The sequence below is a fragment of the Podarcis raffonei genome, chromosome 12, assembly GCF_027172205.1.
Source record: "Podarcis raffonei isolate rPodRaf1 chromosome 12, rPodRaf1.pri, whole genome shotgun sequence".
Lineage (NCBI taxonomy): Eukaryota > Metazoa > Chordata > Lepidosauria > Squamata > Lacertidae > Podarcis > Podarcis raffonei.
The window spans coordinates 51495961-51516895 of NC_070613.1; the positions used below are offsets into that span (position 1 = coordinate 51495961).

At 41.3% G+C, this 20935-nt stretch overlaps 1 protein-coding gene across 1 annotated transcript in view; it reads right to left on the bottom strand.

Moving 5' to 3' along the window:
• Positions 1 to 20935, bottom strand: part of DCLK3 (doublecortin like kinase 3) — a 34724-nt gene that overhangs the window by 5909 nt on the left and 7880 nt on the right. Inside the window, exon 2 of the mRNA XM_053359509.1 lies at positions 4759 to 6638. Within this exon, the coding sequence (XP_053215484.1) occupies positions 4759 to 6638 (1880 nt within the window). The remainder of the gene's footprint in view (positions 1 to 4758; positions 6639 to 20935) is intronic.

A 20935-nucleotide genomic window follows, 5' to 3' on the forward strand; every position in this document is an offset into this window, starting at 1 on the left:
GAAATAGTACCTCGGGTTAAGAACTTTGCTTCAGGATGAGAACAGAAATCGTGCTCTGGTGGCGCGGCGGCAGCAGGAGGCCCCATTAGCTAAAGTGGTGCTTCAGATTAAGAACAGTTTCAGGTTAAGAACGGACCTCCAGAACGAATTAAGTTCTTAACCTGAGGTACCACTGTATTCTTTTCTCTATAACCACTTAAGCTTCTATTAGCACCTAGGTGTAATCTCCATTTCCAAGCTTGCTATTGTCAAAGAAACTGAAGTGTGCTTGTGTAATGCAAATTACCGTATTTTTTGCACCATAACACTCACTTTTTTCCTCCTAGAAAGTAAGGGGAAATGTCTGTGCGTGTTATGGTGCGAAAGCCTACAGATGGCGGGGGGATCGGCTGCAGTTGTGAGCAGAGGATCCATGGTTCCCCTTCCTTCCCTCCTCCGTGGCTCGCTTTGAAACAGCAAAGCAGGAGAAGAGCCGCTGAGTGGGGAGGAGAGAGCATCAGAGAGCCTGCTTCTTTAAAGGAGCAAAGCGGGAGAGGAGAGGAGCCGCTTACACGGGTCACCCCAAATTCACCAGCAGATCACATAGCATGTCCATGGCTACAGCTTGCACCAAAAAAATCATGCACCCACTGTTGCCTGGGGCCGCGGTGGTGCAAAAACATGGTTACAAAGCATGGATCCTCAGGATTTTTGCATTGGGCTACCCCAAACTTACCGTCAGATCACATGTCTGTGGCCACAGAATGAACCACAAAAATCATACATCCACTGTTTCGTTTAGAATATTTTTTTTCTTGTTTTCCTCCTCTAAAAACTATGTGCGTGTTATGGTCGGGTGCGTGTTATAGAGCGAAAAATATGGTAATCTCAGGTGTGGAAGGTGGTGGATTCTCCTTCCTTGGAGGATTTTAAGCAGAGGTGGCCACCTGTCCTGGATGCTTCAGTTGAGATTCCTGCAATTCAGGGGGTGGGTCTAGATGACCCTCAGGGTTCCCTTCCAACTCTACATTTCTATGATTCTATAACTGGCAATGTGTTTCATCCTTTGCATTCTCTTTTGTACAATTTTGCGTTGGCGAGGGGCTGAAATGCTATGCAAAAGCATTATCAGAATGTTTATTAAGCAGGTGGTGTCGGGTGATTCAAATTCAAAGGAAGAATCAGGCAAACTAGACGGAAGGAGGGACTTTAACTAGCAAATACAGTGGTGCCTCGCAAGACGAACGCCTCGCAAAACGAAAAACTTCGCTGCCGCCCGCCAGCATTTTAAAATCTCCCCGGGACAGCGGAGAAGTCTCCGCTGTCCTGGGGGCTTTTAAAATGCTGGTGGTCGGGAGGAAAGCCCTCCTGTCCCCGGAGCTTGCGGGGTGGGAGGTGGGGAGAAGGGCTTTTCTTCCCACCGCCAGCCTTCAGAACAGCCTTCTGAAGGCTGGCGGTGGGAAGAAAAGCCCTTGTCCCCCCCCCCAGCCTTCAGAAGAGGACGGGGGACAGACTGTCCCCAGACCTGGTCTGAAGGCGGTTTCCATAGGAACGCATTGATTGATTTTCAATGCATTCCTATGGGAAACCGTGCTTCGCAAGACGAAAAACTCGCAAGAAGAAAAAACTTGTGGAACGAATTAATTTCGTCTTGCGAGGCACCACTGTATATTCATAAAATGGAGAGCAGAACTACAGGCAAATGCCTCATCAGAAGCAACTGGTTCCACTTGTCAACCTCTGCCCATCTACCCACATATCCATGCCCACTCCCATCACGGATGGACCTCAAACACCTTGGCTTTCCCAGTTCCACACCAAGGGTGCTTTTACTGGGATGAGGCAGGCTGCTGGTGGTGGTCGTTGCCTCCTGTCTTCCTTTTCCTGGTCCCCAACCACACATCCATCTTTGCTGCTAATCACTAGAAATAATTTATAATAATAATAATTTATTATTTATACCCCGCCCATCTGGCTGAGTTTCCTGAGACACTGGGCGGTTCCCAATCAGGTGTTAAAAACAGTACAGCGTTAAATATTAAAAAGTTCCCTGAACAGGGCTGCCTTCAGATGTCTTTTAAAGATAGGATAGCTGCTTATTTCCTTCAAATCTGAAGGGAGGGTGTTCCACAGGGTGGGCGCCACCACCGAGAAGTCCCTCTGTCTGGTTCCCTGTAACCTCACTTCTCGCAATGAGGGAACTGCCAGAAGGCCCTCGGCGCTGGATCTCAGTGTCCGGGCTGAATGATGGGGGTGGAGACGCTCCTTCAGGTATACAGGACCGAGGCCATTTAGGGCTTTAAAGGTCAGCACCAACACTTTGAATTGTGCTCGGAAATGTACTGGGAGCCAATGCAGATCTCTCAGAACCAGTGTTATGTGGTCCCAGCGGCCACTCCCAGTCACCAGCCTAGCTGCAGTATTCTGGATTAGTTGTAGTTTCTGGGTCACCTTCAAAGGTAGCTCCACATAGAGCGCATTGCAGTAGTCCAAGCGGGAGATAACTAGAGAATGCACCACTCTGGTGAGACAATCCGCGGGCAGGTAGGGTCTTAGCCTGCGTACCAGGTGGAGCTGGTAGACAGCTGCCCTGGACACAGAATTAACCTGCGCCTCCATGGTCAGCTGTGAGTCCAGAATGACTCCCAGGCTGCACACCTGGTCCTTCAGGGGCACAGTTACCCCATTCAGGACCAGGGAATCCTCCACACCCGCCCACCCCGTCCCCCCAAAACAGTACTTCTGTCTTGTCAGGATTCAACCTCAACCTAGAAAGGCCCCACCACCTCAATTTACCTATGTGGCTGTTTTCAGCTGCAAAATCTAGCAGAGGGGAGGGTCAAGCCAGCCTAGACGAGAGCTGGAGACTACCAGAATCTGCCTGCTCTGCCTCCTGTCACAACAAACAGTTAAATCAACACTTCTTAATCAGATGCATCAAGTATGTGTTTTGGATGGGGGACGTTCAGGTTTCTGGTTGGCTAGGAAGGTTTTCTGTCCGAGGGAGGCTATAAATCTGCTATTTATTGTTTTAGCTTCCTTGAATTTTCAAGCCTGGGTACAGAAAATCAATCTCAGAGAAAGGGGGTGGAAGAAGAAGTACGGCTGCGAGTTTGAGAGGAGATATGTGGGAGGAAAAGAGATGTAATCACTGAACTTCAGTATCACAGACTAAAAAGAAAGAGACAAAAACAAATGAGGTGCCAGTACATAAGGTATCTGTTCTAGTCAGTATATTTTTCCTTGCAAGTACGAGTTATTCTCTTATGAAACCTGTGGATTTTTCGTTAAAGAACAAAAGCAAAGCCAGGGAGCCACACAAAAGCTGTTTAGTGTGCCTATTTACCTTTAAGTTAAACCTTTAAACACCACCAAGGGCCTTCTAGTGGTTCCCTCACTGCAAGAAGTGTCACTACAGGGAGGGCCTTCTCGGTAGTGGCACCCACCTTGTGGAACGCCCACCCATCAGATGTCAAGGAGATGAATAACTGCATAACTTTTAGAAGACATCTGATGGCAGCCCTGTATAGGGAAGCATTTTAATGTATAATGTTTTATGTTTCTATATACAGTGGAACCTCTACTTACCACCATAATCCGTTCCGGCAGCCCGTCCTTTAGGTGAAATGGGTCACTGGTAGAAGCGCCGTTGTGCGCATGAGCAGATGGTGGCAGCTGCTTCTGCGCGTGCATGTATCGCGGCAAACCTGGTATTTACTTCCGGGTTTGCTGCAGTCACAACTTGGATCGGGCCCAAGTAGAGGCAGTCGTAAGTAGAGGTTCTACGTAAGTAGAGGTTCTACTCATGTTGGAAGCCACCCAGAGTGACCAGGGCAACCCAGTCAGATGGGCAGGGTACAAACAATAAAATTGATGTTGTTAATGTTGTTGTTATTTAAACTTCTATGCTGCCCTTCATCAGAGGATGGCAGGGTGATTTACAATACAAGAACACAAAAATATGTAATATGGTAACAAACAAAAACTGTACCCCCAGCATCTAGTATTGCTAGGCAAGACCTAGAATAATGTGCTCTGAGGGAGTCTTCACATTATAGGGCCTGAAGACTTAATAATCTCCCCATATGTGCACAAACTAGAGAGAACCACAGCCAGTCAGAAGCTCCATGCAGCATACACCCATATCAAACAGGTATTTATAGCAAGCTTGTAAAAAGCCACTTGCCTGAATAACAGAGAAAGGTACAAGTTACCTACAGGTGAGAGGGCACAGAGGAAGCTTTGTATACTGAAAGAGGGTTGATTATTGTTAATTTTCAAGGTGTCACTATAGCTGACACTAATTAGCATGGATAGGCAGGCCAGTAATGGTTTTGTGGGATAGTAGTTTTTGTGGACTTATTTGCAAGGGTGGTTTATAAGCACTGCACATTGCATTTTTAGTACCCTCAGCGTATAACTCTGAGTGCAATATGGTGTCAGTTGTGTCCCAAGCAAGGATATTAGAAGTTATTCCGCGTCTCTCATTCCAGAAATAGCATCCTAACATTCACACCCTACAGTGTATATCCATTTCCTGAAAATTAGTATTTTTGTCCAAAAAGACATACCCAACAAGTACAACCCCTCAGTTGTATATTTTATTATTATTATTATTATTATTATTGATTGCTTGATTGAATTTATATACCACCCTAGACCCAGAGGTCTCAGGGCGGTTCACAGAACTAAATCAGAATATAATACCACAAAATATATAATCAAAATAAAAAAAAAAACCTATAAATGCCCCCCCCCCGCACATTTCCCAATACTTACCAGAAGATTTTCTGGCTTAAGATCTCTGTGGACAATGTTCTTGCCATGAATATAGACGAGCGCTTCGCACAGATCAGTTATCATGAGAGCAGCATCACGTTCTGTGAATTTCACACTCTCGATTATGGCATCAAACAGGTCCCCACCGGGAACGTACTCCAAGATTAGGTATATTTCTGCATCGGTTTCAAATACTTCAATCAAACTGACAATGTTTGGATGGGAAAGGCTCTTTATGATCAGTATTTCATTTTCAAGCATGTCTTCCTTTCCTTTCAGCTTGGACTTATCGATGATTTTCATAGCATAGTTCTGATTAGTGCTGCGGTGATGACACTCCATCACAACAGCAAAGTTCCCGTCTCCAATGGTTCTGCCAATCTCATAGCTCTTCTCCACATCTGCTCTGCTTGAGACATCATGTCTCAGCTTCGCGTCACTGGCCCTACGCGTCTTGTTAATCTCTTTGATGACTTTATGTTCTTCCTCCTTTTCATGCCTAATCAGTTCACCCTCACTATGACCTACTTTCTCGTCTCCTCCATTAGCTTCCTCCTTCGGTTTCCGTACCTCTTCCCTATTCCCCTGAATCTTCAATGGTTTTTCAGTATCTGTCCGGGAACCCTTGATCAACCAACAGCTTTGGTTCACTCTAGAACATTTCCGGTGCTCCTTCTTCAATTCATAGGCATCTCCTACTATGGTACGCTGACTTTCAATGGGCTTCATCTTTCCCAGTTCTTCATCATGATTCTTATGGCTTTCCAGAGCTTGCTCTCTGTCAACGCTCCTTTTTTGCTTCTCCGAGTCTTTTTTGGCATGGCTGAGAGGGGCTGTCCAGGTACTTTGACAAGCAACATCGTTCCACGTAATTTTGCCCTCTTCCGCTGAGCTTTCTGACATTTTCCTGCAATTTCTCAATTTCACTGGCCTTTCTGCATGATATCTCTGACACGTTCTCATACTCAAGTCCCTGCTCTCAAATGGAAGATCAGTCTGTCTTTCCTTCTGCAATTTTTGCCTGAGCTCCCTTTCTCTTTGGCACTTCTCACACCTCACTATCATGTCCGAACTCTTTTCTGCTTCACTTTCAAGGCATTTCTCTTGATTAAAATACCTCTCGCATTCTCTCGCTTTTCTAGATGGCTTTGCATCTTGCTCTTCATTCCAGTTATCTCTGACCCACCTCTTTTTGGTCCTCACTTTCTCCTCTTGCCTGACCTTGGTCTGACCTTTCACTTCATGCCTATTAATTAGTTTAGGAGATATGGCATCCAGACAGTTCTTGGCAGCTATGGGCTCAAGGCTCTTTTCCAGTTTGGAAGACTTTTCATACAGCCGGTTTTTGGGTTTCTGAGTTTGTTCCCAGTTTTGTGTGGTTCCAGTGCGGGGTGCATAGGGGTTGTCAGGGAAAAGCTCTTGGATTGCCGCCTCCAGGTTCTTCGGGGTTAGCTGTTCCTTTCCCATAGCTATAAAGGCATCGCCTTCTCTAAAGAAGTCAGAAACACTTCGGATTTCCCTTCCCTTCAAATTATACAGTTTTCTCACGCGGTCATTCTTCCAGCGTGGAAACCCAAGGGCTTCTGAGATGTCAGCGATCAGTTGTTCAAATGTCTGGACAGATCGGCGATTTAGGAGCAGCGTTATCTTCCTCACTGTGTGCCCACAAGGTTTTACAACAGTGACAATCCTCGGCTTCACTGGGCTGTTCTCGGAATGAATTGTGTGGAAACCAGTCCGGGAATTAATAAATGGGGAACTGAAACAGTTTGTACCAAAGAACGGCTTCCCAAAACTTCCACGGCCAATTGGTGGGCAAGTGCCTTGTAGTCTTCTCTCCGTTATGCAGTTTAAAGAGTGGTCAAAAAATCCTCGAGGTTCTGCAAAAGAAAAGAAAGCCATTCAACTTTTGTTCCCTGCGAACTTCTAGTGAACATTTTCTGCAAGTTGGGTGGGCCTAATACACAAAAACTAAGACACTCAGTCCAAAGAGCTGCTAACTGTTAACTGATCCCTATTAGCATATTGATATCACTTAACATGTCCCTTTATATCAGGAATAGGTTTGTCCAGTTTGGAACCCCAATTTTCAAGGCAAATACAGTGGTACCTCGGGTTAAGTGCTTAATTCGTTCCGGAGGTCTGTACTTAACCTGAAACTGTTCTTAAACTGAAGCACCACTTTAGCTAATGGGACCTCCTGCTGCTGCTACAATTTCTGTTCTCATCCTGAAGCAAAGTTCTTAACCCGAGGTACTATTTCTGGGTTAGCCGAGTCTGTAACCTGAAGCGTCTGTAACCTGAAGCGTATGTAACCTGAGGTACCACTGTATTGACATACAGTATGTTGTCTCGCACCAAAAATAGACTTTGAGGCATTTGAATGGCACAGAGTGATCCAAAATATGTATTAGAAAGCAATGGTGTGAATTTAAAGTCTATTTCCTAGTGTTTGTGCCATGTTGAGCTTGGTGGGTTTTTTGGCTAACTTTCATTGAAATATTTTCTGGTGAAGAAAAACACACTATAAAACCAAATACCATACATCTGAACAAACAAAAGTTGTCCACGGAGGACTTTTGGAACACTTGTAAGTTAAAACCCAATGGCCACAACACAGCAATTGGAAGTTTAGGGAAACAAAAGAAGTAAACATGCACACATTTCAGTACCCTGTTCTACTTTTAAGGCTATTGGTGGGAGACAGCACTCAAGACCTGCTGATTTTTTCCCAGCAGTCTACATCAATATAGAAAAGATATTTCTCCCAAGAAAAGGAGTCAATTCAAACAAAGCATCCGCTCCCAAAATAAAAGGCAGGAAGGGAATTCAAACTCTTCTAAAATAGAAACCAGCATGTTTTTGGATTTCAAAGAACGTCATGCACATCTCTAACTCAGAAGTTCTTATAGACAAGGTCACTGCAAATATCACAATCCCCTCTATGGAAACAATGCAAAGAAAAGCGATAAAGCCATTTTTATACCACAGCATGACTTTGGTGCTGCAATAAAAATACAACTTAGTCATTCTGGCCTATGATTTATATAGCTATAAGCAGTGCTATTTTTCTAGAAAAAGAGGTGCTGAAAATCCCTTGTTCTTTTATAATGGCAATGGCACCCACCTGAGAGGGGCCGGAGCTGAGTTTCAGAAAGTTCTGGCTGAAAAAAAGCCCTGGCTATAAGCATATAGAGTAGTTCTTCCAACTCCAGAGATACTATAGTTGTAAAGTTAGGACCTGGACCTGGACCAACTGATTGCTTCCAGTGATTTCTCTCATTTCCTAATCTGGTGGAAACGCTTGCCCTCCAACAGTCAACAGGCTAGCTACATATACAACCAAAACACCCATTATTTGAGCTGGAAGCACCGAGTGCCTCTGAAACCCCAGTCTTTAATAACCTTTGACAACGTCATAAGTCAATAGCATCTTTACATTGAACCTTAATGGACAAGACAGCTTGACCTCCATGGAAAGAGAGAGGATTGGTCAACTGGAATATCAGGTACCTGGAAAGCAATGCTGGCATCCATGAGACTGATCTCTCTGGGTATCAGGCTGGGCCTTATACAGTGAAGAGTCATATTCAGAGCTTACCAAACCCCACAATGGCTTTCCCAAAAAGATATGAAGCACAGGCAATGCTGCCCATGTCTACCCACTCAGAGATCACATGTGGTCCTGCCCTAAAATTACAAAGCTTGGGGCAGAGACTGTCAGCCGTTTTAATATATCTCAGATAAATATCTGAGGTTCAAGGACATCAATATCTTGTGAAATTATATTCCAACTCTATGGAACCTGATGGAGGGACAAAAGGCCATTATGGTGGATAAGCATTCCGGCACTGGAAAAAACAATCATCCTCTCCAATTGCGCAGTGATCAGAGAATATGACTACCCTAGCTGCATACGAGAAAGTAACTTTTCAAAAAAGGAAACAGGAAGGGAAATTCTTAGATATATAATATGTTTACGTAAGGTTGCATAAAAGGAGTTCTGTTAAATTGTGATTGCCAACTGAGGGTCCCCAAACCTCTTATTTCAGTATATTAAAAATGTAAATTCTAAAAAGTGAGGCTGTGAAGGACTATGCAATTGGTCAAACCTGCCAAACAGGTCTTCCCTTTGTTATGTAAAAAAAAAAAAATGGCCAAGCACAAGAGACTTGTTGGAGACCCTTCTGGAGGGGAGAGCAATTTGGAAATCAGCTGTAGAATGTGCAAACTCAGTGTCTGTTTGAAAGAAGCAGTTTAGTTAAATTAAGATGAGAGAAAAAGGTGGACTGCTTTATGCAATGATCTTACAGGAGCTTGTGGTTTCATTTGGAATTTGAAGAGGGAGCAGTGAATTTAGGGCATTTGCTTGTGTTAAGTGGTATAGATTCCCCTATGCTCAACCTGTATATATGTGTGTATATAAATCACCAATACAAACGCCACAAACACTAGCAAGTCTCCCCCAGTGACCTCGTTTCAAGGGAATAGGACCTATGTACACTGTGCCCCTTGAGTTCTCATCATTTAGAGAACTGGGACACATGCAAAATATTATGAACCCAGCTGTACACTGGTATGTCAGCATTAGTCCTGATCAGAACACACTCTCATTTAAAAGGGCTAAGGACAAAAGTTTAAGGACATTGTCAGTGTAGGTAATGCTACATTTTCACAATAGCACACACACAAAAACCAGTAGCCTGTTTGTAAAGTTATATCTGAGAGAGTTTCTATAATGCCTGGAGATGTTTGAAGCTAGGGAAGTCTGTGTAACTCTGCTTGAGAGATACATTGACTGGTTTAATAAATTAATTGAATGTAAGTTGTTGAACACACTTCTTTACAGGGAGGGTGAGGTTTGACTGTCTCTCATAAATCATTGCTCCTACATATGACCAAAAGAATAAATGGTGCCAAGCAGCAAAAACTATGGAATAGACAATGCAAAATCAGAAAATTCAAGCAAATCCATGTGTACGTTTTACACTGGCTGCAGAATTTGGCTTCTCTTCTCAAATGAACTTTGTTAGTATAGTGTATATGATTTTGTTGAGGGGGATACATGCAAAAAAACTAAGAATTCATGAACATGGTTCTCAAAAGAGAAATACTTTATCCCTCACAGCCTAGGCATAACACCCATATTTGAATTACATACCCCAACTTTAATATGTGCTAAGTCAATACATGAACCCCCTTCAGATTTTCAGTGTAGTCTGAACAAAAGTGCATGGGTTGGAGAAGAGGAATGTGGCGGCAAGACTCCATCTCACACCTAAGCATGTACATTTAAAAATCTGAAGAGAACTTGTGAGCACACAAGTAAATGCAAGTAGGGACCTCTATACACGATCGGGAGCTTTGACTTTCACAAAGTTCCCAATTACGCAGAGAAGTCCGAATGTACAGTCTTAGTGGTGAAGCTTCTTCATCCTGCATGTTCATTGTATGTATGTTAAAAGGTCCCAAAGAGGGCCTTATATTGAGGCCAAAAATGTCAGTTCACCTAGGCTTGCCAACGTTTCTCACAAAGAATATAAAAAGCTTGAAAGACATACCCAACAGACAGAGGAAGCCTTACAAACAGGAAGACACTCTGGCCATTGCCTGCATGACTTTCCTGAATCACTTGAGACTCCTGCTCAAATACATGCAAAAATTCTACCAGGTACTGGGGTGCCATCGGGGGGGACTGGGAAGATCGAGGCACCCCAAAAAATTCAAGCAGGGGGACAGGTCCCGCATAGCTGCGGTAGTCTCTGCTGGCCCTCCCACAGCGGTCCCCATCAGGCCTTCCTTGTGGCCACAACGGACCCTGCTGGTCCCCCTTCCAACACATGACATCACACATGTGCAACAAGCCCCCCCAAAGTTGGGTGGAACTCAGCACGTGTGCTGGGGCACAAGGATAACTATTTTGAGCCAGACATGCCATTTTGTTTTTAAAACAGTGAAGCCAGTCCTTTATATTCCTGCTCCAATTCACTGAAGGTGGGGTCAGGGGAAGAGAGGCTTTGTTAGATTGGGGGGGGCGGATTTCTATTACTAATAGTTTCTCAAGTAGAAAAACCCTTCAAAACACATTCTTATTATGCAGAAGGCCTTTGAAAGAGCATAGCTATCAAAAACTGCGTTTGAATTTATATCACCAGTGGTCCATTAATTATTTCATTATCATGCAAAAGACCTTTCATTGGCTCATTTACGAGACTGGTGACTAAATTGCAAGTGCCTTTGATACTTGCCCCTTCCCCAACTAAAGTCAGTGCATTAATCCCAACGATACTAAAATTATAGTACACAAAGGTATGCACTGTGACAGACCCACAAATCACTGCATACAAGTATGTGTAAAAGCAGGCTAAAGGAAGGACAAACTGGCATATGTATGCCTCAGCTGAGCACAGTTCAGAACAGCCCTTTGTATGACATGGCTCCGTTGCGTAAACGTACACAGGTTTGCAATGCGCAAGTAGCCATTATCTGTAAGGTGTAACTTGAGTCTTTTAGAACTGTATTGACTTCGATCTCTTGTTCCTTAAAGTAAATTATTCACAACGGCAACTTGCAAGGCCAATGTACACTGTGTGTGCACGAGACTGTACAGAAAGGGGGAGCAAAGAAGGCAGGACACTACACAGCAAGTGTATTGAATTAGTCAGGTGGAAACAAAATGTGACCACAGGCATCCTTTTACAGCACGTGAATTTCACACTGGCATTGTTTACCGGCACCTTAGAAATGGAATCCTGCCTTCTTACCCCAGGTCAGCAAGCAGAAATAAAAGCCAGCAATGAGGGATTTAAGGAAGCAAAAATTAAGGTTTTAAATTTTTTAATTTAATATAAAATTATTAAAATGGAGGGAAATGCACACAGGAGCAAATCTGAGAGCTCAAATATACTTTTATCCATCTAAGAATGCCCTATTTAGTATGCAGATACAGAATTAGTACAACTGGTTTTGCAGTGGCTTATGAACACAACCAAGACACCAAGATTTCACGCAATGTGGGGCTTCCCACCTAACCCACAGTTTTCCAAGATCAAATTTAAGATAGAGACTTCCCTGCACGTATTTACTTACCTAAGCTAACCATTCTGCAATGGATAAATCCAGATTTGTCCAGGGTCTGGAAGGAGGGGGAAACCGTCTGTGTTGAGAGCTTGAGAGGTTGCTAGTATAACCTGAGACTAACTCCTGTCTGAAGAAGAGTTCAATGTAACCTGAACCTGGCAAAACAGTTCAATTCACTGCTTCAGTCTTGTCTCTTGTAGCTCTGTACCAATTTAATGCTGGGTGTCAATCAGATTTAAGAAACCGGAGCAGACCAGAGAGTTGCATCTACTTCCTTAACTGTGATTAAAGCAGAAGGTGGAAGCGCATCTGCTCTCACTGTGGTTAAGGCTGCCCAAGGGCAAATGCAGATGTACCAATTTGCCACATGGCTGATGCTAGAGAGCAAAATCCCATCTTTAGCCTTCCTCTCTGTCCTGTATATTTCAGCAGACATCTCCTCGGTCTGCAATAAAGTCTAGACTACATTTACATTTTATGTTATTATTGAAACAGGAAAGCATAACTGAATGTTACAAATGCTAGACATAAGCAAATATTTAAACCTTTCAATACACACACACACACACACACCATGTGCAACACTAATCTGAAATATTATTCAACTTCTAATCTGAAAACCTGGTTCTTTAAAGACAACTCTACGCACAATTCTCTATAGTTCAGGGAATATACCTCCTCTGCTCTTTTATCATGTGTCATGGATTGCTAAGGCGGATGACCAGTTTACAAGTGGTTAACCCCCAAGCCTTGAGCACTGTTCAGAATGCATGTTAGGCAGGGGAAAAACTCACATGACCAAGCAAATTCCATGGTTGCCAGACTGCTTGTTTTGGCCACAAGCTTGCTGCGTAACCAGAATAGCTCAAAATCCTAGTTTAAGAATCTTAGGATGGAAATTTGATCTGCACAGGTAGTGAGCATGTGATTCTGCGGCCTATTCAATATTTCTTCTTTTTTTTTAATAAGATATTTATTAGAGTTTTCCATTTTATACAAACAAAGAGAAAAAAGAAAAAAGAAAAAATAATAAAAACACATAAAGTTCACAACTTATTTTTCAGTAACATATTTCCCTGACCTCCTCATACCTCCCCTTCTTGTATTCCATTTCAAATTATTTGTCCAGCAAATCCTTATCTCATAGCATTACAGCTAAAAAACACCTTATTTTCTATCCAACATCTTAAATTATTGTGGCTTAAACTTTTACTTATATAAAAAACACACCATTTTTTCATATTCTTTTATACCATTACAGCTAGAAACCACTTAATTTCAATCCAACATCATTCAACATTCATTAGTATTGCAGTATTTCTGTAAATAGTCCTTGAATTTCTTCCATTCTTCTTCTGCCGACTCTTCTCCCTGGTCGTGGATTCTGCCAGTCATTTCTGCCAATCCCATAAAGTCAATCAACTTCATCTGCCATTCTTCCAGAGTGGGTAAATCTTGCGTCTTCCAATACTTTGCGATGAGTATTCTTGCTGCTGTTGTAGCGTACATAAAGAAAGTTCTATCCTTTTTTAACACCAATTGGCCAACCATGCCCAAGAGAAAGGCCTCTGGTTTCTTCACAAAGGTATATTTAAATACCCTTTTCAATTCATTATAAATCATTTCCCAGAAGGCCTTAATCCTAGGGCACGTCCACCAAAGGTGAAAAAATGTACCTTCATTTTCTTTACATTTCCAACATTTATTATCGGGCAAATGGTAAATTTTTGCAAGCTTGACTGGGGTCATGTACCACCTGTATATCATTTTCATAATATTTTCTCTTAAGGCATTACATGCCGTAAATTTCATCCCAGTGGTCCACAACTGTTCCCAGTCAGCAAACATAATGTTATGTCCAACATCTTGTGCCCATTTAATCATAGCAGATTTAACTGTCTCATCCTGAGTGTTCCATTTCAACAGCAAGTTATACATTTTTGACAAAATCTTAGTTTTGGGTTCTAACAGTTCTGTTTCTAATTTAGATTTTTCCACCTGGAAGCCAATTTTCTTGTCCAAATTATAAGCCTCCATTATCTGAAAGTAATGAAGCCAGTCTTGCACTTTGTTTTTTAGTTTCTCAAAACTCTGCAGTTTCCATCTATCTCCTTCTTGTTCCAAAATCTCCCAATATTTCGGCCATTTGGCCTCCATATTGAGCTTTTTCTGAGCTTTCGCTTCCATTGGCGACAACCACCTTGGGGTTTTATTTTCCAATAAATCCTTATATCTAATCCAAACGTTAAACAAAGCTTTCCTAACAATATGATTTTTTAATGCTTTATGTGCTTTGACCTTGTCATACCACAAATATGCATGCCACCCAAAAACGTTGTTAAAACCTTCTAAATCCAAAATGTCTGTGTTCTCAAGAAGCAGCCAGTCTTTCAGCCAGCAGAACGCTGCTGATTCATAATAAAGTTTAAAGTCTGGCAGGGCAAATCCACCCCTTTCTTTTGCATCAGTTAATATCTTGAATTTTATTCTGGGCTTCTTGCCCTGCCAGACAAATTTAGAAATGTCTTTCTGCCACTTCTTGAAACAGTCCATCTTGTCCACAATTTGCAATGTTTGAAACAAAAACAACATTCTAGGCAATACATTCATCTTTATAGCTGCAATTCGACCCAACAAGGAAAGCTTCAAATTTGACCAAATTTATAAATCTTTTTTCACTTCCATCCAACATTTTTCATAGTTATCTTTAAACAAATTCCCATTTTTAGCTGTCATGTTGATCCCCAGGTATTTCACTTTCTTCACAACAGTTAAACCTGTTTCATTCTGAAACTTCTCTCTTTCAGTCGATGTTAAGTTTTTCTCTAAAACCTTAGTTTTTGACTTATTCAATTTAAATCCTGCCACTTGACCAAATTCTTGAATTAGTTCTAAAACTCTTTTGGTACTAGATTCTGGCTCCTGTAACGTCAAAACTAGGTCATCTGCAAATGCTCTCAGTTTATACTGTTTAGCTCCGACCTGTATACCTTTAACCAACCGGTCCCTTCTAATCATGTTCAGCAGGACCTCCAGGACCGATATAAAAAGCAATGGGGAAATTGGGCATCCCTGTCGTGTCCCTTTCTCTATCTTAAATTGTTCCGTAACCACATTATTTACAATTAATTTAGCCTTTTGTTCAGAATATATTGCACCTACACCATTCTCAAAACCTTGGCCTACCCCCATACCCTGTAAGTTCTTTTTCATAAAACTCCAAGAAATATTGTCAAAAGCTTTCTCCGCATCCACAAATATCAGGACTGCTTTGGTATTTATATTCACTTCTAACTTTTCCAAAATGTCAATTATGTTCCTCAAATTATCAGATAAATGTCTTCCCGGTAGAAAGCCCGCTTGGTCCTTATGAATCTCTTCAATCAATACTTTTCTCAGTCTCTTAGCCAAAATGTCAGCAAAAATTTTGTAATCCACATTTATGGGACGGTATGGGACGGTAGTTCTTAAGTTGAGTCTTTTCAGTTTCCGTTTTCGGTATTAGTGTAATATAAGCCTCTTTCCACGATTCTGGTGCCCTTTTTCCTTCCAAAATTTCATTGCAGACTTCCTTCAAAGGTTGTAATAACCACTCTTTCAAAGATCTATAATATCTGGAAGTCAGCCCATCCGGTCCTGGAGACTTGCCTAGTTGCATATTTTGAATGGCACCTTCTATCTCCTGGTCAGATATTTTGCAATTCAACATTAGTTTGCTTTCTTGTGAGATTTTTTGTAATCCATTTGTTTTCAAAAAAACAATCAATGTCCATTTCATTCTGTGGCCCTTGTACATATAGTTGTTTGAAGTACTTCTGGAAGCAATTTCTAATCTCATTTGGATTATGTATGTCTTTTCCTTCTACTTCCAAATTTGTGATGGTATTTAATTTTTGTCTTTTTTTCAATTGCCAAGCCAATAATTTCCCACATTCATTCGCTGATTCAAATGTCTTCTGTCTCATTTGTTTAATTTTCCATTCTATTTCCTGATTCATCAATTCCATATATTGTACTTGATAAAGTTTTATTTCTCTCAAAATCTCCTGCGACTTTGGCTTTACTCTCAATTTTTTCTCCCCTTCTTTTATTTTCTCCAAAATTTTATCTTTTTTCTCATTTCGACTTCTCTTCTTTATTGCATTCTGTTGTATCAAGAACCCTCTCATCACAGCTTTACTTGCATCCCAGATTACTCTTTTTTCAACATTTGTTGACATATTTATTTCAAAATAGTCTTTCAAAGTTTTTTGGGCCTTCTTATATACTTCTTCATCTCTAAATAGGGTGTCATTCATCCTCCATCTAAAGGTGCCGGTTGTTGTTTGCTTCATCTCCATCTTTACGGCATTATGGTCAGAGCAAGTTTTGGGGCAGATTTCCACTTTTTTTATCTTTGGTGCCATTCCTCTAGTAATCCAAATTTGGTCAATTCTAGTCCATGTCATCTTGGCTTCAGAGAAAAAAGTTCCCTCTCTCCCCAGGGGGTTCTTAGTTCTCCAGATGTCAATCAAGTCCATATTGTCAGTCATTTCAAAGAAAGTTTTTGGTAGTCTACCATCTTTGGTGACTACCTGTTTTTGTGCCTTGTCCATGTTTGTAGATACGACTCCATTCATATCCCCCATCAGGATTATATTATAGTCCATATAGTCCAAAAGGGTCTCGTGCAACTTCTTAAAAAATTCAGATTTCCCCTCGTTCGGTGCATACACCCCTACAATCAAAAATTTCTCTCCTTGAAGTTGAATTTCAATTGCCAAATATCTTCCTTGTTCATCTTTGAAAATTAATTTCGGTAAAAGCTTCTCCTTTGCGTATATCACCACTCCTCTCTTTTTGACCTTGTCAGACGAAATAAACTCTTGTCCCAATCTCTTGTTGATAAGTATTTTCCTGTGAAGCCTCATTACATGTGTTTCCTGTAAACATATCAAGTCCAATTGTTCTTTTCTTAAAATATGAAAAATACCTTTTCTCTTTCGAGGGGAGTTAAGTCCATTACAATTCCAACTTAAAAGTTGCAGCGCCATGGTAAATTACTTAGTTTTCCCTCCAACTGCACCAAGTTGTTGTTCTTCTTCTGTCGGTGGTTTGTCTTTCCCTGGGCCAGGGAGTCCAAATGATAAGTTTGCTATGTCTAGAATACCTTTTCCTGATGCGTATGGCTCCTCCTCCTTCTGTAGGTCCTCCTCGTGATCTTTCAAGAACTTGTCTTTATCATTTACTGTCCTTATTCTTATTTTCTTTCCTCTGTATTTGAAAGACAGACCTTGGGGAAATTCCCACCTGAAGAGTATTCTATTTCTTCTCAGTAGAACAACCAGATCTCTGTAATAGGCCCTTACATCCAAGATATGTTTAGGTATATCCTTAAAGATCTCCACAAATGTATCTTCAATTTCCAGAGTTCTTTGGTAGTGCAAATTTAAAATTTTATCTCTTTCTTCTTTTGTTCTTAAGGTGATCAAACAATCTCTTGCTTTATTCTTTCCTTGTCTTTTGCCAAGTCTAAATGCACTCACTATCTTGAATTCTTCTTTCCCCAGGTCCTGTTGCCAAAAATCTGTTAGTTCCTTTGTAAGGAAGTCTACCAGATTGTCTTTCTCACTTTCAGGTACTCCTCTGATTCTTAAATTCTTAAATTTCTCTCCTTTCTTTGTAATTCTATCATAGACAGTGTCAGGTCGTGTTCTTCTAATTTCTTATATACCGGTGGTATCTTTTCTTGAACGACGGTTGCAATTTCCTTAGCTTCCTCAGATAACTTTCGAGTCGAGGCCGATTCCTCCAATAGCTTTTCGATGGACTGTGTATTAGAGTTTACCTTCTTTCCCAGTTCATTAATACTTGTAGTGTTCAAATCAATTTTTGCTGAGGCCTCAGCTACTTGTTTATTTGTCTCTGCAACCTGTTTAGCTAATTTTTCCAAAGATGCATCAATCTTGCCAAGTGCTTGCGCCAATAACTCTTCAGATGACATAGCTTTTGGCTTTACTTGCAAAGCAGCAGCTCCTGCTGTGCCTGCTGCTCCAGATGTTGAAGCCCTTCTCTGGTGTGTAATATCTGTCTTGTATTGTCTGCCAGACCTGGTGATTTTTTCCTGTGTCAGCTCTATCTTCCCTTTTCCATCTGCCATAACACTCTCATGCACAGCCCAAGGTCAGTCTCACGCCTGGAAAAAATTGTTTTGAAGAGGAATTTTCCACAGCTTAGTTACTTAGTGGCTTAGTTGTTATTACAACATAGTCTCCTCTAGGGGGACACACTTCCAACTTCACTTTGCAACTTTTAAAACAAATATGGTCCTTATAAGTCCCCAATATCTCTTAAGAGCCACAGTTTCAATGTCCTTAAAAGTTACTTTCAATAGCAGTACTGGAGACACTGTATCTTTCTTTCAGAGTTAAGTCAAAATTCTTTACCCTTGAAGTGTTGACAGTTCATCCTGGTAATCGGCTTCCCTGTCATAGGCAGTCCGTTCCCAGGTTTTAAAGGCAGCAGATAAACCTTTACTCCTCTTTTCTTGCAGGATAAATATTACTCAAATTTCACCCCTCTGTCCCTGCAAACAGGGGGGAGATCGCATTTTTGGTGCTGGATTTTAAGCCTTTCATTAACGTCTTTCAAAGTTGCAGCTTTACAGTCTCTTTGCTTTGATCTATTTACAAGACCGGAAAGGCAGACTTCCTGTTTGTACCTTTCCTGTTTCAGTGCCAAATTTACTAAAAAATTTCTCAAAATATTTGCTTGATCCTACTCACGGGTAGTTGTTTTAGCTTCCAATTGTCCAGAAAGAAATCAGCGCTCTCTGGTGTATAAAGACTGAGGTTTTTGAGTTAAAATGGGTTAATTAAATTGATGGGGGGAATTTAGGAAAAGTATTTTAAGAATAAGTTTTGAAATATAAAGATTGAGGTTTATAAGTTAAAATTGATTAAGTAAATTGAATTAGAGGAAACAAGGTAAAGTGTGGGGACAAAAATTGCTGAGCTAAAAATTGGAATTGGAATACAAGAAGGGCAGGTGTGGGGAAGTCAAGGAAATTGGGCATGGAATGTAAGTAATGTTTTTTCAACTGTTGTTTTTTCTTTTTCTTTTCTTTCTTCTCTCTTTTTTCTTTTCTGTTTTTCTTTTATATTTTTTTGAAAATTTTAATAAATATAATTAAAAAAAGAAAAAGAAATCAGCGCTCTCCGACTATGGCTTGAGGCTTCACTCCGCGAAGAGGGTAAATGACTCTCAGCCCCGTGCCGCACACCCCCTTTCCATTCTGGAGCCTTTAAAAAGGCTCTTTCGCAGCGGGGGGGGGGGCGCAAATGGAGACCGCCGAGTCTCCGAGTTCACAGGCTTCACCGCCTGTGATTTCTTTGGGTCCCCGCTTCGCCGCAGCGGCCAGACCCAGTCCCCGCGGAGCCGATTCCCTCCGGAGCTCAGAGGGAATTCGCCATTCGTCGCTGGCGCTGACCGGAAGTCCAAGATTTCTTGTTAAGAGAGTCCCATCTACATCACCCTTAAGAGACCAAAGCAAGGCATTCTTATAATACCTGCTGAGAACTGAAGTGTAACTCCCAAAATAATTTTGTTTCTAAGTGGACTAAGTGGTTAAATACTGGAGATACAGATCAAACATTGCTAACAAGGCAGCTTACAAAGGGAAATCAATATTATGCATTAACTTGCAAAGCAGTCTTAATACTTCCCCAGATCTATCAGCTCCTTATGCACTGAACGAGACCGACTTAATTTTATACGACAGGACAAGTAATTGATCATTTCTGCAGGGGGAACAGATTTTATCTCAAGGGACATTCTGAATAAAAACATCTGCCAATATTGAAAACAGGCTTTAACGTTAACATATTTGTACACAAAAAGAACGCATTTGTTAAAACAGGAATATTCATATTATAAGAAAACTATAGATTATGCGTTCTACCCAAACAGATGATGTTTCCAGTTTTAAGGCCTTTTCAGTGGCAGCCCCTCAACGATGAAATGCGTCCCACAGCAAAGTTCCCCAACTGTTGCCTTCTTAGCACTAAGCTAAGACTCTTCTGTTCTCCAGGGTCTTTTAAGAACTGGATTCTGAAGTTCCCATGATACAGCTGGCAGTTTTGATGTACACATTTCATGGGTGTTCTTCGCCAGATTTAGGATAGTGAAAGTGGTTCGCACACACAGGGCACAAAGCCAAGGGGGTGCAAAATAAAATAAAATAAAATACAACAACACCTATATTTATCCGGGTACCTATTGATATGATCCTTTTTAAAAGCAACTGAACCAAAAGGAATAATTGTGAAAATAAGAAATATTGGTAGGAGAGGCAGGACACGCAAAATTTTGTCTGCTCAGGACGCCACATTACCAAAGTCTGTCCCTGCAGGTGTTTTCAGTTCTGTGCTGTACACAGTATAATACTGAGCTTGTTTTATTGTTCTGGGTTTGTATCTCTCTCTTAACTTTGTGGTTTTATTGTTGCTAGACCTCAGAATTCTGCAAATAAGCTGCTTGAGTGACAGATCATTTTCACAAGGATTACTGAAAGCCTCCTTTATGCGTAAAGGTAATTGCTCACATTAGCGCCATAATTGGACTAAATAAAATTATACTAGGAACAGAAGGAAGTCAGGAAATGTTCTATTTTAATTTACAGTGAAGCAAATTATTCCTAGGTAAGATAAACAACTTTCAGACACCATAGACTGTATATAATTCAATAAACTATTGAAGTAAAGGGAACACAGGAAGCCTGCCTTGAGTCAGACTGCTCCTCTGGCTTCGGGGCTTTGGGGTTTTTTTGTTAAAACAGGAGCAGGTTCTAAGTGAGTCTGTTCAACACGCTGCATTGTTCTATGGCTAATTACATTTAAAGGATGATATCGACCACCCCTCAAGGGATACAAAAATTATTCAGAGATCACAAATGTTAAGTAAGGGATGAGGGGGGCTAAGTGGTATCATCTTGCTCTTGTGATGCCAGAGGCAGTCAGTTTGTGATTTTATTTTTATTTTATTTTACTGACTTCCATAATTTTCTATTACGTGGGTGGCAGTCGGCAAGAAACAAACGCAAAGTCTGTTGCGTTAAAAT